Source organism: Bison bison, unplaced genomic scaffold (genome assembly GCF_000754665.1).
Source record: "Bison bison bison isolate TAMUID 2011002044 unplaced genomic scaffold, Bison_UMD1.0 scf7180017864297, whole genome shotgun sequence".
NCBI lineage: Eukaryota > Metazoa > Chordata > Mammalia > Artiodactyla > Bovidae > Bison > Bison bison.
This window is the reverse complement of record NW_011494869.1, coordinates 7,364,669-7,382,551: the sequence shown is the minus strand read 5'-3', so window position 1 is coordinate 7,382,551 and position 17,883 is coordinate 7,364,669. Positions and strand designations below refer to the sequence as shown.

General features: G+C 50.4%; 1 protein-coding gene across 1 annotated transcript; it reads left to right on the top strand.

Annotated features, from left to right (window-relative positions):
- The first annotated feature begins 931 nt into the window (after positions 1-931).
- On the top strand, positions 932-14,260 carry CES3 (carboxylesterase 3). Its single transcript, XM_010851124.1, has 13 exons — positions 932-1,147; positions 2,251-2,455; positions 2,560-2,698; positions 2,857-3,027; positions 3,430-3,603; positions 3,711-3,815; positions 4,700-4,801; positions 5,159-5,296; positions 10,581-10,661; positions 11,934-12,081; positions 13,113-13,262; positions 13,414-13,492; positions 13,604-14,260. Exons 1-13 carry the CDS (start codon positions 1,066-1,068, stop codon positions 13,797-13,799), a joined length of 1,770 nt encoding a protein of 589 aa, XP_010849426.1. The 5' UTR covers positions 932-1,065; the 3' UTR covers positions 13,800-14,260.
- The last annotated feature ends 3,623 nt before the right edge of the window (positions 14,261-17,883 follow it).

Below are 17,883 nucleotides of genomic sequence, written 5' to 3'. Positions count from 1 at the left end.
GGGTAGGAGTGGGAATGGAGAGTGACTGTTTAATGGGTAGGATATATTGCTGGGGTAATGAAAGAATTTTGTAACTAGAAAGATTGCACGAAATCGCAAATACACTATATGCCACTGAATTGTATACTTTATAATGGTTCATTGTAATGTGAATTTGGTGGTGGTTTAGTTGCTAAGTCGTGTCCGACTCTTGAGACTCCATAAACTGTAGCCTGCCAGGCTCCTCTGTCCTTGGGATTCTCCAGGCAAAAATAGTGGAGTGGGTGCCATTTCCTTCTCCAGGGGATCTTCCCAACCCAGGAATCAAACCCAGGTCTCCTGCCTTGCAGGCAGATTCTTTACCGACTGAGCTACAAGGGAAGACTCGACTTTTTTTAAAAAAGGGACTTCCCTGGTGGTCCAGTGGTTAAGAGTCTGCCTTCCAATGAGGGAGATGAGGGTTCAATCCCTGGTGGGGGAACTAAGATCCCACATACCTCCAGGGATCTAAGCCTGAGCACCCCCAACTCCTGAGCCAGGAGATCTTGCTTGCACAACAAAGACCTGATGCAGCCAAAAATAAATAATTTTTTTTTTTTTAAAGGGGGCATCAACCCCAGTTCCCTCTACCCTGCTGCAGAGCTCAGGTGCCCCTCCAGCAGGTAGGACCAGACAGTGGCCCCCACCCCAGTGAACTGGTTCACTCAGAGCAGGACTGGCACCGGGGTCATGTCCACTATTCACTCAGGTAGGTGATATGTGTGTCTTGCAGTGAGTGTACAAAGTGTTCTGGAAGTCTTGGTGTCAGGAGAGCTGGAACTTGAACCCAGGGTTGTAGAGCACCTTCCCTTGCCTAGGGCTGTCATATCACCCAGGCTCCTGCTGGCAGGGCTGCTCTCCCAGCCCCACCTCCCTCCTCCCCCAACCTGGGTGCTAGACTCTGGGTCTTTGGACTGGCCACCAGTCAGGTTGGGGCGGTCTGCTGAGGCTTTCCTAACAACCGTTTAGAGATTGGCTGTGCCAAAGGGCAGGGACATTGTTCTACCTTCCACCACTTCTGCCCACAGTTGAGTGTGAGTAAGAAGCATGGGCACAGTGGTAAGAACCGGGTCCAGGGCCCTGGTCGGGGTGGCCTGTCTGCTCCTGGCATTCTCTGCTACAGACACTGGTAAGACACACCCGCAGGGCCTGCAGAGGTGGGAGCTTCTGGGTTGGTGGGAGGACTTGGAGGAAGGGGCAAGAGTTGGGTAGGGACAGGGAAGGTGGGCAGCCTGCTCAGAGAAGGAGCCCTCTGTTCTGTTCAGTTGTTCACCGGAATGCCAAGGGTTGAACATCCTCTCTGGGCAGGGGCAACCATCCGGGTAATGCTACCCACCTCTTTTTTTTATTATGATAAAACATACAAAACATAAAATTTACCATTTTGACCATTTTTAAGTGCAATTTGTCATGTTTTTAAGAGTTCCTAGGATTTCACTTAATCAGTAAGACACAGACATAGAAATGATTATCATGAGAAAGAAAGTTTACTTGCCATTCCCTAGAAACAGGGCCACTCAGGGAAGCAGGGGTCCCTCAGGAGGCAGAGGAAATGAGCAGGGTGGGGAGGGATGTGGATGAGAGCTTTCATTGTTTCCTGTGGGAGGAACAGGTGAGACAGGCAGAGTAGGTCTGGGTTAGCTCACTGGAATGGTTTCAGTAGGTTCTGGGGCACGGGGCTGTCCCTAGTTGTCCGGGACTTGGCCTTGCATTGATTAGGGCAGGTGGTTAGTTGCCAGGAGCATGAGGGTGCCCAGAGGTGGCGGGGGCCGGGGGCATGGCCTCTGGATGGACTGTGAAGGGCACATGTCTCAGTGAGTGGTTTACCATCTCTAAGAACTGGCTAGCCCTGGGAGGGCAAGGCCAGCGAGCCAGATGTCAAATTATCAGAACAGAAAAACCAAAAAGATAAAGTTGTCACACCTTATTCAGCAGGTGAGAGTTAAGAGAGGGCAAGTGGCCGGCCCAAGCCCACCACCCACTGCCCACCTGGCAGGTCTGTGGGTCGCAGGGTAGTTTAGCTTGATCACTAGGGGGAACTGACTCAATCTGGAGAAGAGGTGGAGAGAGGACTTAGGTGGTAGTCACAAGACCCGTTTCACAGGTAGGCTGGGGCAGTTCATCAGAGTGCTCAGAACCCGGCCTGGCAGAGGAGGTGCTCAGAGAGCAGACTAGTGGGTCCATCTGCCACCCCATGCACACTCACCCACAGCCCCTCTGTCCTGCCCTCAGGGCCGGGGGTCACTCAGCCTGAAGTGGACACACCCCTGGGCCGTGTGCGAGGCCGGCAGGTGGGCGTGAAGGGCACAGACCGTCTTGTGAACGTCTTCTTGGGCATCCCATTCGCCCAGCCGCCCCTGGGGCCCCACCGGTTCTCGGCCCCGCGCCCAGCGGAGTCTTGGGAGGGCGTGCGAGATGCCAGCAGGGCCCACGCCGTGTGAGTAGCCCCGCGGAGGTGGGCAGGCAGGCAGGTGGCAGGGGTCCAGCTACCTGGGCTGGTGGGGCTGACCCATTGGCCCTTGGGCTCCTCCTCCACCACAGGTGCCCACAGGATCCGGAGAGAATGAACAACAGCAGATTTACGCTGGACGGAAAGCACCAGACCTTCCCCATTTCGGAGGACTGCCTGATCCTCAACATATACAGCCCGGCTGAGGCCCCCTCGGGGGCAGGAAGGCCAGTGAGCTGCCTAGAGGGCTGCCTAGAGGGTCCACCCAGCCAGTGCGGCCAGGCTTGATTTCTCCCCACCCCCGCTTCGAAAGTGCTCCAGGAGTCCCCAGAAGGCCCTGAGCCAGTCAATGGGCAGCCGCAATCACTGACCCACGGCCGTCTCTGCAGGTCATGGTGTGGTTCCACGGGGGCTCTCTCGTGACTGGCACCGCCACCTCCCACGATGGGTCTGCCCTGGCCGCCTATGGGGACGTGGTCGTGGTCACAGTCCAGTACCGCCTGGGATCTCCTTGGCTTTTTCAGGTGAGGCAGCAGGCCTGGCGGAGGGCAGTGACTGCATAGGGTGAGGGTCCGGAACTCGAAGCGAGACCGGGTCCCAGGCAAGCAGGGTGCTGGGCCGAGAAGAGTCAGCTGAGGCTCCACTCCCTTGGGGGAGGGGCTCAGCCAAAGCCAGGGTTTGACTTGGGCCTTTGGGCACAAGACTTTGGCTCCTGGCCTGTGGGTCAACAGAGTCTGTAGGGTCAAGGAACAACACATTCCAGAAGCCGCTGGAGAGCCAAAGCTGGCGGGTTGCCCAGCCAGGCCCACCCATCCCACATACTGGGAATCTTGCTACTGGGCGTCGCTCATAGCCAGGCCAGATTGAGGAGCAAGGGAAGGTGGGGCATCCCAGGGGCTGATTCAGAGCAAAACTTCAGAGGCTGAGGAAGATCTGTCAAGGGATCCAACCGGCCCTAACCACTGCCCCACCCAACTGCCAGCACTGGGGACAAGCACGCTCCTGGCAACTGGGGCTTCCTCGACGTCGTGGCTGCTCTGCGCTGGGTGCAGGGGAACATCACCCCCTTTGGGGGTGACTTCAACTCTGTCACCATCTTTGGTGAATCTAGCGGGGCCTCTGTCGTCTCTGCCCTGGTGAGTCACCCCAGGGAGGGAGCCAGCATTGGTATCTCCTGTGGTCCCAGACCTCCCGGATCTTCTGCCCTCCTCTGACAGCCATCTGTCCTCCACACTGCCCTCAGGTCCTGTCCCCGCTGGCTGCAGGGCTGTTCCACAGAGCTATAGCACAGAGTGGAATCATCACCGTACCGGGGTTACTGGATCCTAACCCCTGGCTCCTGGCTCAGGTCTGCATTTCTTTCACTCTCTCACCCCGTGTACACCTGCCCTATGCTTGCTCTTGGAGTCCCAGGGCGGAGGTGTTAACCAGTAGCCAGCTCCTTGCTGGCAGAGAGGGACACACTAGGCTGAAGGAAACACATGACCAGTGAGAACTCAGGGAAAACCGCCAGAGCTCCTAGGGTGTGACATGGTCCCTGAAGTCATCCCTCCAGCCTCACGGGCTACCTGACCCTGCTCCAGCCTCAGCACCAACCACGGTCCCCTCCCTGCCAGAGTAGCGCACACATGACTCCCTCCCCACCTAAACCCTCTCTCCTTTCCTTGTGTGCCTGCATACTAAATCACTTCAGTTGTGTCCAACCCTTTGGGACCCTGTGGCCTATAGCCCACCAGACTCCTCTGTCCATGGCAGTCTCCAGGCAAGAATACTGGAGTGGGTTGCTGTACCCTCCTCCAGGGGATCTTCCCAGACTTAGGGATTGAACCTACTTCTCTCACATCCCCTGCGCTGGCAGACAAGTTCTTTATAACTAGCATCACCTCCTTCCCTTACTCCATAAAACTTTTTTGAGCCCACTGACTCTGGGACTAGAGTTAATTAGATAATGACACTGTTCTCACAGGGGTAGAGGGGACCCAGACACACACACACACACACAGATAGTGACAGTAATGACTTAATGGGGGACATATGGAGTGCCTGGGGACCACCCAAGCTGGTGGGCAAGGAAAGCTTATCTGAGTTGGTGGTGGATCTCTGGCCAGTGTCAAGGTCCTGTCTCTTACATCATTGACCCGTTTCTCCTACAAATTTGTCCTCTGTGGGAGGCAGAGGGCTGGAAGTGGGCACTGATGGGCGAGAGGGAGTCAAGACACTTTTCTTTCCCAGACCCTCGCAGACTCCTTGGCCTGCAACTCTGACTCCTCGGCTGAGATGGTGCAGTGCCTTCGGCAGAAGACGATCAAGGAGATGATCCTCGCCTACAAGTCGGTATGCTCACTTCTTGGGGAATGGCAGTGGGCAGTGACACAGAGGGGATTCTGTCCAGTGCCTGCAGGAGCAGAGGGCCAATCATCAGTGCAGGGTGAGGCAGCTACCCAGGAGGCGAAGGGTCTGGGGGCATGAAGAGGGGGGCCACCCCAGTCCTGAGGGTCTTCTAGCAAAGAAGACGGCTTAAAAGCATCATGGGCCTGGTCTCCCAACTCCCTCCAGTCTTCTCACCTTGGTGATCTCATCCCCTCTCTTCTCCTTAAGGCTCAGCCACCCAGGCAGGCAGCCAAGGGATCTCTAGGGTCCCATCTGTTGAGGGCCTGACTGGGAGGCTCTCTGCTTTGTTTTCTCCTGTAGAAAAAAATAGCTTCGTACAACATCGACGGCACCTTCTTTCCCAAGAGCGCTGAGGAGCTCCTGAGGGAGAGGCAGTTCCCCTCTGTGCCCTTCCTCTTCGGTTTCAACAACCATGAGTTTGGCTGGCTCATCCCCAGGGTGAGTGTGCCCTTCAAGGCCCTCCCTACCCCATGTGGTTCTCTCCCACCCCGACATCATCTCCATGTGCTGTGAGCTCAGACCCTTCTGTCTCATAGGTGAGGAAGCAGAGGCTGACCCAGTTTCATTTTCTCAAAGCAGATATTTCCTTCTTAGGGACCACATTTTTGTACTTTCTAGGAAGTACTGATCCATAGCATATTCCTGCCTTGGTGTCTGGTTTATGAATCAGGCTCTATGAGACTAGTTTGTGTGACTCTGTACCTGAGAGACCAAGCCCCCAAGATTCCCAGGTTTCTGACAATGTCAAGTCACTGGGAGACATCATGGCCCACGTGCCTTCCAGTCCTTTTCAGGTGCACAGAACACCCCATACAGTGTCACCGTCATACCTTCCTTCTAAGCATCTTCTCATATTTCATTCTCACTCTCCCACCCATCTTCACAATGAATGAATTTAATGCCTGCAAAACCTTCTACAAAGAAAGGGTCGTCTCATAATTTTCCTTCATTTCATTGCTTCGGCAGCTTCTCATTTTAATCACTGAAGCTAGTATTGCAGTGAATGTCTTCATGTCCACAGCTTTGTCCTTTGACTTATTTCCTTGGATTTAATTCCCAGGGGGACATTTGGGTGCTTGTTAGATGAAAGCCTTAAGCAATGTTGACACTCACTGAAGTTTGTAGGAGTTTACAGTCCAGGTGTGTGTGTGTGTGTGTGTAATAGCAGAAGAGTGCCCTGGACTCTGGTAGGCAGCCTTGCCCCCACACTTGCAACATTGAATTGTGAGTGTTAAGTGAAAGACAGCCGACTTGGCTGGCTCCCAAGACATAGGCAAACCTGTCTGGTGTGGAACGCTGTGCCCAGGACTTTGTAGCTAAAGATATTTCTCAGGTTGGTGACTCAGCGGGCTGCTCACCCCATCACTAGTGCAGGCGTTCCTTCCACTCTCCATAGGAGCACAACCATAACATTTTCAGCCAACTAGATGTTTACTAAGTATCCACGGCTAAAGCTTTAGCCATGAAAAGTAATCTGTATTCCTAATGGAAACCTCTCCACTTCTTACATGTTGCTATTGGTACCGCACTTTCTGAAATTACTTCACTGATTCAAGCTGCCACCAGCAATGTCTACAGGTTTTTTGTTTTGTTTTGTTTCATTTCATTTGACTGCTATGAGGCTTGGGGGATCTTAGTTCCCCGACTAGGAATCAAACCCAGGCCCCTTGTGGTGGAAGCACAGAGTCCTAACCACTTGATCACCAGTGAAGTCCCTGGAATCTACAGGCTTTCTTGCAACCTTACCAGCATTTGCAGAGCACAATTTTTTAAATGTCAACTTTTAAAAAATATAATTTACATAGCATAAAAGTTACCTCTTTAAAGTGTACAATTCAGTGGTTCTTAGTATACTCACAAAGCTGTGCAGCCATCACCATATCTTATTCCAGAACATTTGCTTCACCATCACACAGAAAGAAGCCCATACCCATTTAGCTGTCACTTCCCATCCCTCCCCATGGCCCCCACCCCAGCACTTGGCAATCATGAATCTACTTTCTATCTCTGATCTACTCTCTGTCAAATCTATGGATTTGCCTCTTCTGGACATTTCATATAATAGAATCATACACTATTTGGGGTTTTGTGTCTGACTTCTTTCACCTAATATAATGTTTTCAAGGGCCGTCTATGTTGTAGTGGATATCAGTACTTCCCTCTTTTTTATGGCTGAATAGTTCAGTGTATGGGAGAAGGCAATGGCACCCCACTCCAGTACTGTTGCCTGGAAAATCCCATGGATGGAGGAGCCTGGTAGGGTGCAGTCTGTGGGGTCGCTAAGAGTTGGACACGACTGAGCGACTTCACTTTCACTTTCCACTTTCATGTATTGGAGAAGGAAATGGCAATCCACTGTAGTGTTCTTGCCTGGAGAATCCCATGGACGGAGAAGCCTGGTGGGCTGCAGTCCATGGGGTCGCACAGAGTCGGACACGACTGAAGCGACTTAGTAGTAGTAGTAGTTCAGTGTATGGATACACCACATTTGTTTATCCATTCATCAGTTGATAGACAGTTGGGTTGTTTCCACCTTTTTGGCTCTTATGGATTCCCCTGCTATGAACGTTTGTGTACCAGTTTTTGTGCAAATATATGCCTTAATTGGCCTTGGTTATATACTCAGGGATGGAACCAGTGGGTCATGGATTAAGTCTATGCTTAATCATTTCAGGAACTGCTGAAGTATTTTTCAAAGTAGCTGCACCACTTTATATTCCCACCAGCAGTGTGTAAGGATTTCAATTATTCCACATGCTTGCCAATGCTTGTTAATATCTTTTGTTTTGATTGTAGTCATCCCAGTGGGTGTGAAGTGGTATCTCATTGTGGTTTTGAGTTGCACTTCCCTAGTGACTAAAATGGTGAACATCTTTTCATGTGCTTATCAGCCATGTTAATATTTCCTTTGGAGAACTGTCTTCTGTTTTGCCCATTTTTAAATTGAATTATTTGTCTTTTTATTGTTGAGTTGTAAAATTTTTCATATATTCCAGGTATATGATTTTCAAATATTTTTCCCATTCTGTGGATTGTATTTTCACGTTGTTGACAGTATCCTTTGCCACACAATTAAAAAAAAATTGATGAAGTTTATCTGTTCTTCTGTTGTTTGCCCTTTTTTTTTTTGTCATACCTAAGAAATGATTGCTAAATCCAAGGTCATAAAGGTTTACCTCTATGACTACTTCTCAGAATTTTATAGTTTTAGCTGTTATATTTAGGTCTAGATTCATTTCAAGTTAATTTTTGTATATGGTGTGAGCTAGGGCTCTTTTGCACATGGTATCTTCTTGTCCCTGCATGATCTGTTGAAAAAAACTATTATTTTCTTATTGAACTGTCTTGGTGCCCTTATTGAAAATCAGCTGGTCATGAATGAAGGAGTTTATTTCTGGACTTTGAATTCTACTTTATTCATTTATCCTTATGCCACTGCCATAGTATCTTGATTACAGCAGTATTATAGTAAGTTTTAAAATTGGGAAGTGTGAATTCCTCAACTCTGTTCTTCTTTTTCAAGATTGCTATATTATTTTGTCAGAGTTGCCATAACAAAGAACCACAATCTGAGTGGCTTAAACAATGGACATTAAGTGTCTCACAGTCCTAGAGGCTACAAGTCTGAAATCAAGATGTTAGCAAGATTGGTTCCTTCTAAGTGTTGTGAGAGAGAATCCATGCCTCTTTTTAATGTTTCCGTTGGCCTCGTGTATTCCTTGGCTTAAAGATGGCGTTCTCTCTCTGGCTTTCCCTCTGACCTATCTATCTCTGTGCAAATTCCCCCCTTTACAAGGACACCAGACATACTAGACAGTGCTCTGTGCTCAGTTGCTTCTGACTCTTTGTGACACCATGGACTGTAGCCTGTCAGGCTCCTTTGTCCATGGGATTTCCCAGGGAAGAGTACTGGAGTAGGTTGCCATTTCCTTCTCCAGGGGATTTTCCTGACTCAGGGATTGAACATGCGACTCTTGTGTCTCCTGCATTGCAGGCAGATTCTTTACCCACTGCGCCATCAGGGAAGCTGATACTAGACTAGAGCCCACCCTAATGATTACCTCTGTAATCAACTGAACTTGACTAATGGCCTCATCTTTACACAAGATCACATTCTGAGGTACTGGGGATTATGACTCCACGTATATTTATGTGGAGACACAATCAGTCCATAATTGTTTAGCTATTCTGAGTCCCTTGCACTCCCATGTGAATCGTGGTTGGCTTGTCCATTCCTGAAAAGAAAAAAAAAAAAAAGCAACTGAGATTCTGATTGGATCACACTGAATCTCTAGTTCAATTTAGGAAGTATTGTCATTTTAACAATATTAAGTCTTTCAATCCATGAACATGGAACATCTTCACATTTAGTTAAGTCTTCTTTAATTTCTCTCAATTATGTCTTCTAGTTTTTAATGTACAGTCTTGTACTTCCCTTATTAAATTTATTCCTAAGTATTTTATTCTTTTCAATGCTATTGTAAATGGAATTGTTTTCTTCATGTCACCTTCAGATTATTCATTGCTAGTGTATAGGAGCAATTGGGATATTGATCTTGTAGAACAACTGTTTAAAAAGTTTTGCTACTTTAGCTTCTGTGGCCTTTAGTTTAGTACCTTAATTCCTAGTGAAGATTAACGTCTCCTCTTGGGTATACACTTTTTGTGTTTGTTTATCTGTGAATTTTTTGTTCCTGCCACTACAAAGATTAGCCAAGAGTCTGGGAGCCATGAAAATAACTTTAATAACTTTAACCTTTCTATCCTGCTTACTCTGTCAAGGCCTTTATGCATTAACCCAGTTCACATAACAATCCCATGAGGTAAGATATTGTTCCTCCTTTTACAGATTAAAAGGGGCTTCCCTCATAGCTCAGTATTCTTGGGCTTCCCTTGTGGCTCAGCTAGTAAAGAATTCGCCTGAAATGTGGGAGACCTGGGTTCGATTCCTGGGTTGGGAAGATCCCCTAGAGAAGGGAAAGGTTACCCAGTCCAGTACTCTGGCCTGGAGAATTCCATGGACTTATGCAGTCCATGGGGTCGCAAAGAGTCAGACATGACTGAGCAACTGTTACTCACTTACAGATTAAGAAACTGTGACATAGAGAGTTTAAGTAACTGGTTCATGTTATGTACCTAGTAAGTAGTGGAGCTGGGACTTAAACCAGAGACCCAGCTTTTAAAACTGTAACATGCAAAGCCAACATTTTTTGAATTATTTATTTTATTTCTATTATTTATTTGGCTGTGTCAGGTCTTAGCTGTGCCATGCGAACTCTTAGTTGCAGCATGTGGGTTCCCTGACCAGGGATCGAACCTAGGCCCCCTGCATGGAAAGCAGGGTCTCAGTCACCAGACCACCAGAGAAGTTCCTGAAGTCAACATTTAATTTTAAAGACAACATTTGAACTTTCTTTGTAACCCCTGCTACAGGACCTGGGGGTCTTGATGTTATTCTATGAAAATATTGAACAAATTCCGAGACTGCTGCTAAGCCCTTGCTTGTTGTATTTGGTGCTTTTTCCTCCCTCCTGAATTAGAAGTTTATTTTTAGGGAGGTCTTCAGGCTAGTGGGTTTGGCCACACTTGGCTCCATAATGGGCTCATGGTCACAGGGCTATGAACACTGGCCTGCTCCAAGCTGGGAGCTGGCTGGGAAGGTGAAGGTGAGGGGCATGGGCCGTGATGAGGCTGCACTAAGAGGGCCTTGGTGTCTCCACAGGGCTGGGGTTTCCTGGATAAGATGGATCAACTGAGCCTGGAGGACATGCTGGCCATCCTGAGGCCCTCCTTGACCAATATGGTGAGAAAAAGGCAGGAAAGGGTAGTCCAGTGGGGCTGAACCCGACACAGTCTCTACCCACTACCCTCCAACACCCAGCTACCTACCTGCCACCAAGCCTGGGGGGCAACTGTTGGATTTTAGTTCTGTCTAGGAATCCCCTTGGACATGACACAACATGGTTCTCAGAGCAAGAGCATCACCACATCATTTTCATCACAGACTACCCGTAATGAGCACACACTCTCTGCCAGGGACTGTGCTGTGCTGAGCACTAGGACAGGCATTCAAATCCTCCAATCCTCATTACAACTTTGTGAAGCAGGGACTTTCATTATCCTCATGTTACAGATGAGGAAACTGAGGCTCAAGGCCTCGTGGTAGGTAAAGGGCAGAGGCAGAGCTTGTGCCAGCCATCTGATCCCAGAGCTTAAGATGGCACTGCCAGACCTGAAACCAGGTGGTGCACGCGTGCTAAGTTGCTTCAGTCCTGTCCGACTCTTTGCAACCCTATGGACTATAGCCCGCCAGGCTCCTCTGTCCCTGGGATCCTCCAGGCAAGAATACTGGAGTGGGTGCCATGCCCTCCTCCAGGGGCTCTTCCAGACCCAGGGATCGAATTCACATCTCTTAAGTCTCCTGAATTGGCAGGCAGGTTCTTTACCACTAGCACCTCCTGGGATGCCTGAAACCTGGTGGATCTGGGGTCAAATCCTGACCCTGGCTGCTTGTCCACAGTTAACCTTCCATTTCTCCACTCATAAATAGGGATGCTACTTCCCACCCGTGTGAGCTGTTTAAGAAAGATACTGGATGCTGTATTGGAAGAGTCTGGTATCCAGGAGGTGCTCAATCGATGTACATTTCCTTCCTTTGAGACTCTCTAGTCCCTCCTCACTCACACAACCTCATCACTGCTCTCTGGAGCTGGGGGAAGTCCCATGATTCATTCTTCCACTAACTTCCTAGTAAACTTCAACTGAGTGCCTGCTCTAGGCCAGAACTCTGTGATTCACATAGGCTGCCAAACCACCTTACAGGGAGGAAGTGACTTTCAGAGAGGTTCAGCAACCTGTCTGAGGTCACACAGCCAAGCAATGATTGCAGAGCGAGCATTTAACTCCAGATTTGACCTCTTCCCACCCAGACATCATCTAGAACCCCCAAGGAAGGCAGGTGGCTAGCCTCCTGGCACATGAGCCCTGGGATATGAAAAACGCCAGACAGGAGGATGCAGGACTTCTTGGAAGGGTCTGCCATGGCTATGGGATCTGACAAGGCCTCTTGCCCCAGGATGTGCCCACTGAGGTGATGCCCACCATCATAAAGGAATACCTAGGCAGCAGCTCAGATGGACAAGCCAAGCGAGAGGCCCTCCAGGAATTGTTAAGTGACATTATCATAACCTTACCCATGTTGCAATTTGCGAGAGACCTCCAAGGTAAGCCTATCACTGTCTAACCTGTCCCACCCTTCCCACTTGAGCCCAGGACCTGAGCTATCACAGGTGACACAGCCTCACGCTCCACTGCTTCCCCCACTCACCACTTCCTCTCCGGGATGCAGTGTTACAGCAATGAGAGGTGACTCTGGCAGGACACTCTGCAGAGGAGAAAACCAAGGCACAGAGAGATGCAGTGACCTGTCAGAGGTCACTCAGAAGGGCTTATCACCAATTCTCTGGGATTCAATTGACTCATGAGTGATTTTTCCTGCTTTCAGCCTTCCTCCTGGGAGAAAAGTCTTGTTTCCTCCAAGCTTCATGGCTCAGCAGTCCCCAACCTTTTTGGCGCCAGGGACTGTTTTCATGGAAGACAATTTTTCCACAGACCAGGAGTGGGAGGGGGATGGTTTCAGGATGACTCAAGCACATTACATTTATTGTGCACTTTATTTCTATTTATTATGACATCACTTCCACCTCAGATCATTAGGCATTCAATCCTGGAGATTGAGGACCCCTGTTGTGGCTAAACCCTAACATAGTCCTAGAACAGTTCCGAGTTCCTGTCTTTGTGACCCCTTGGGCAGATACGTAACCCTTCTGGGCTCATTTTCTCATTTCTAAATTGGCTATAGTAGGGACTTCCCTGATGGTCCAGTGGCTAAGATTCCAGGCTCCCAGTGCAGGGGACCTGGGTTCTATCCCTGGTCGGGGGGAACTAACGATCCTACATGCCACAACAAGATTTGGTGCAGCCAAATAAATAAAAATTTAAAGAAATAAAATGGCAATCATAATGCATAATGATCTAACCCATAGGTTATTATGAAGATGAACTGAATGATGACACATAAAGCACATGGACTGGTGCTGAACATCCAGCAAGTACTCAGGAAAGGCTTGCTGTTCATCATTTTGTCATGATCATTATTATCACTGGTACTGGTGCTATGATGAGCCTGGCTTAGCAAAGATAGTACCTGATCAGGCTGTGGGTGACCATCTCTCATCCAGCCCTCTCTCCACAGATTCTGGGGTCTCCATCTTTTTCTATGAGTTCCAGCATCGACCCAGTTCTTTTGCGAAGATCAAGCCAGCCTGGGTGCAGGCTGATCATGGGGCTGAGTTGACCTTCATGTTCGGCGGTCCTTTCCTCATGGATGAGAGCTCCATGTTGGGTGAGGATGATGGACCGGTGATCCTTAGGTTTCTGGCTCCACCAGGGGAGGAGAGGGGCTTGCAGAAACAGAGGTCTCAGGTCAGCATAAGGGACCCTGGAGTCTCCTTCAGGACCCACCTGAACCTGATCCAAGTCTGTCCTTCCCACAGCCTTTCCAGAAGCCACAGAGGAGGAGAAGCAACTGAGCCTCACCATGATGGCCCAGTGGACCAACTTTGCCTGGACAGGGTGAGTAAGCAAACAGGCCTGCCTGGCTTTGGGCCTAGGACTACTTAGAGCTGCCTGCCTGGGAGCAATACAGGAGGACTTGGTCTTCATTCATTCATTCCTCCCACCCAGGGACCCCAATGGCAAGGGGCTGCCTCTTTGGCCACCATTCAACCTTGTGGAGGAATACCTGGAAATCAGCCTGGTGCCACGGGTCAACCAGAAGCCAAGGGAGGCCAGAATGCAGCTCTGGGCAGAGATACTTCCCACCAAGTTCGGGCAGTGGCAGCAGAAGCAGAAGGGCAAGAAGGTCCAGGAGGAACTCTGAGGCAGGCCCTGAGACTTCTGGGCTGGAGCTCAGCCCTAGGGGTGACCACATCCCAGGCGGGCAGCCTCCTTCTCTCCCTGCTGTGCTATGTGCTAAATCGCTTCAGTTGTGTCTCTTTTGCAACCCCATGGACTGTAGCCCACCAGGCTCTTCTGTCCCTGGGATTCTCTAGGCAAGAATACTAGAGCAGGTTGCCATGCCTTCCTCCAGGGGATGTTCCTGACCCAAGGATCAAAGCAGGGTCTCTTACATCTCCTGCATGGGGAGGGGGGTTCTTTACCTCTAGTGCCATCTAGGAAGCCCTCTCTCACTGCTAAGAGACTTTAACCCAAACCAGGCTGATGGGCAGTCATGTCTCTTAAAGCAGGGGTCCCCAACCTCCGGGATCTAATGCCTGATGATCTGAGGTGGGGCTGATGTCATAATAAAAGAAATAAAGTGAACAATAAATGTAATGCACTTGACTCATCCTGAAACCGTTCCCTCCTCCCTAGTCGATGGAAAAATTGTCTTCTACAAAACCAGTCGCTGGTGCCAAAAACGTTGGGGACTGCTCGCTGCATTAGAGCATCAGCCCCTCTGTGACTCCTGTGAAATGTTGCCTGCTTCTCATGTAGGGGGATTTTCCCCAAACTTCCTCCTCTTCCCACTTGCTCCAAGGAAAGTTCCAGCTCATACCTCAAGCTCCGCAGAGGATCCTCCTCCGGAAAGCCTTCCCTGCCTTCTCTGGGCCTGGCCTGAGCTCTGTCCATGACAGTGTATCCCACTCTAGGCTGGCACTGCTGGTTTCAGTGTTCCTCTTCCCCTCTCAGAAGCTCTCTGAGACTGGAAATCAGCCTGACCCCACTCTGCATCTCCCATACCAGTATCAGGCAGGACCTGGGGTTAAAGGATGCTTGCTGAGTGAGAGACTGAGAAAGTATGAGGATGGGGACTGTTGCATGTGAACCCAGGCCCTTTAGGCAGCAAAGCTCTGCTTAGTTCTGGACAAATGTTGTCCTCTCTGATCAGATGGGTGGGTGGACTCTGGTGGCAGAGACCTGGGGTTGGAGAGGGTGGGTCCTGCGGCTTCAGGGGATCCAGCGGACAACCGACCTCAGAGGCCTCTGACTAGGGCTGGGGGAGGTCCCTGTGTCCATGCTGCCCAGTCTTGGCCCTTGCACAAGACAGAGCAGAGTCCAGCAGGGCCAGGGCTCCCACCCTTGGACGTGAGATGCAAACTTCCCAGCCCTAGTACCTCACCCACTTATGGCCTGCCTGGGCTCTTTTCTCTCCCCCCAGCTGAGGGAGACTGACTTCTGGGGTTGCATAGTTCTCAGAGCACCACCAGGACATGGGAGAACAGGCTGGGGGTGGGTGTCTGGACTAGTGCATCAGTCAAGCTGCTGTCACAGAGAGAAGACAAGGTCTGCCCTGTCAGGCAACAACAGGTGAAAAGCAGCCAGAGGTTTTTGAGTGGGGCACACATTTCTTTCTTTTGTTTGGTTTTGAGGATCAATATACCCTTCCCTTGAGACATCTGGATTTTAATACAAACACAATGACTTCCCCTCCCCCCCACTATCTCGTCCCACCAACTTTGGTCCCACATATACCCTTCCTCAGTCAGACTAAGTTCCTGGCTGCTGCTGCTTGAATGAAAACTACTTGCAGTTGAGACCAATTCTGTTTTGTGCACGCATGCTAAGTCATTTTAATCATGTCCAGCTCTTTGTAACCCCGTGGACTGTAGCTCTCCACGTTCCTTTGTCCATGGGGTTCTCCTGGCAAGAATATTGCAGTGGGTTGCCATGCCCTCCTCCAGGGGATCTTCCGGACCCAGGGATCAAACCCATGTCTATTATGTCTCCTGCATTGGCAGGAGGATTCTTTACCACTTGTGCCACCTGGAAAGTTCTGTCTTGGGAAGTCCATTTAGGGCAGAAAAGAGTCATAAACCAGAGAGGTTCCAAATCATGCTGCTCGGCTACTCTAAAGCTGCCTGCCACCTTCAAAGCAAGTTCAAGCTCTTTACACAGCATTAAAGGCCTCCTTTTATCATCCCCATGTCCCCACAAGCTGGTAAGAGAGTCTGACAGGTAAACAGCCTCCAATTCCACAGTGTGTTACTGGAGACACAAAGAGCTGTAGGAACATAGAGGCATAGACTGGCCTGACTTGGGAGACAGGGAAGGCAGGACATCTAGGCTGACCAGCAGAAGTGGCTCAGGCCAGGGAGGGTAGGCTTGAGTGGTGGGAGCAGGGAGGAGGGCGTTCCTGGCAGATGGAACAGCAGGAACAAAGGCCTGGAGGTTAAGATGTGCTGAGGAAACAGTTCTGTACATCTGGAGAGGCCAGCAAAGAGTAGACTGGGAACAGCCTTGGAGGCTGGACTGGGGGCCTGGCCTGGACGGTGACAGAGAGCCTGGGAAAGGTTTAACTGGGTGTGGGGGGGTGACATGAACAGGTTGGGGGTGGTGACGAGGGAGGGGACAGGGAGAGCAAGAAGGGGGCCAGTGCGGGCTTCCAGGGCGGGACAGAAGGCACTGGTGAGCTCTAGATTTAGAAGTGACAGGCTGACGTGGTAATTGAGGGGACAAGAAGGTGAGAGAAGGAAGACTCCTGGAGGGTGGGGGGCTGCCTGGGGGTGAGCAGGACTGGGTTGGGAATCAAGGGGTCGGTTTAGACCCTGCTGGAGTTACAAACAGGCCTCTTCCTCCAGGTCTGAGGGCACACCACACCTGGCAGCTGTGGGGAAGTGCGGGCTGGGGGGACACACACCAGCTTCGGTGTCACCACTGCCAGAAAGCTCCAAGGAGGGTAGGGGAGCCTGCTGGTGAGGCATCAGACCGTGTCCCAGGTCAACTTCCTCCCTTCTCCAAGGAGGGTAGGGGAGCCTGCTGGTGAGGCATCAGACCGTGTCCCAGGTCAACTTCCTCCCTTCTTCTCCTTCTTCCCCCAACTTCTGGGGTTTTCTGTCCATGGGAGGGAGAGGAATGACTTGGCATGGTCCCAGTTGCTTGGGGTTGAGGGGGAGGCTGTGCCAGACAAGGGGGTGCTCCTAGGATTCCAGTCTTCTTGCTTCTCTACTCTCACTTCCCTGGGCCACTACTCACGGAACTCCCCTCCCCTGCCAGCAGCGCATCCTCCATCCACCGATGGTCCAGCCCCAGGACCCAGAGTGAAGGGAGCAAGCCAGGGGCACCCATAAATTCAGAAGGACCAGGCCCTGCAGGGCAGGGACTGGTGGACCCAGGGAGCCTCCCCAAGGCAGGGTGACGGGAAGGACCCAGTGAGCCGTGTGAGTGTGTGAGCATGAGGGGGTACTGCAGGGTCAAACATGCACACCTGGACCCAGCCACCTGATAAGAGATTGGTAGACACTCCCAGTAGATGCAGACAAGTGTGTACATACCCAGCGCTAGTCACACACACACATCCACACGCATATACCCTCACTAATAGGGTCCCAATACAGCTCAGCAACTACTAGATACATATGAGCAAGTTATTTAGTTTCTTTGTTCCTTAGTTTTCCCTTTATGGATATGCTATGAAGACTGAATGATAATTAGCTGTAAAGTGCCTGTAATAGTGCCTGACACACAGCAAGTGCTCAATAACTGCCCCCTGGTATAGGTGTGTCCACAGATTTCAATTGCTCTGTCTGAGAAAATCATATGGCTCCTTCAACCACAGTTCAAAGACAGAAGAGCTGGGGGACATTAGGGGTGCCATCATAATGTTCAGTTCAGTTCAGTTCAGTTCAGTCACTCAGTCATGTCCGACTCTTTGCGACCCCATGAATCGCAGCACGCCAGGCCTCCCTGTCCATCACCAACTCCCAGAGTTCACTCAGACTCACATCCATCGAGTCAGTGATGCCATCCAGCCATCTCATCCTCTATCGTCCCCTTCTCCTCCTGCCCCCAATCCCTCCCAGCATCAGAGTCTTTTCCAATGAGTCAACTCTTCCCATGAGGTGGCCAAAGTACTGGAGTTTCAGCTTTAGCATCATTCCTTCCAAAGAAATCCCAGGGCTGATCTCCTTCAGAATGGACTGGTTGGATCTCCTTGCAGTCCAAGGAACTCTCAAGAGTCTTCT

What these genes read in the sequence shown, in the direction of transcription:
- CES3 (XM_010851124.1), top strand. Translation starts at nt 1,066, where the DNA reads ATGGGCACAGTGGTAAGAACCGGGTCCAGGGCCCTGGTCGGGGTGGCC. An exon ending in GGCCCTCCTTGACCAATATG is followed by an intron (nt 10,662 to 11,933) that starts GTGAGAAAAAGG and finishes CTCTTGCCCCAG; the next exon opens with GATGTGCCCACTGAGGTGAT. An exon ending in GGATGAGAGCTCCATGTTGG is followed by an intron (nt 13,263 to 13,413) that starts GTGAGGATGATG and finishes TCCTTCCCACAG; the next exon opens with CCTTTCCAGAAGCCACAGAG.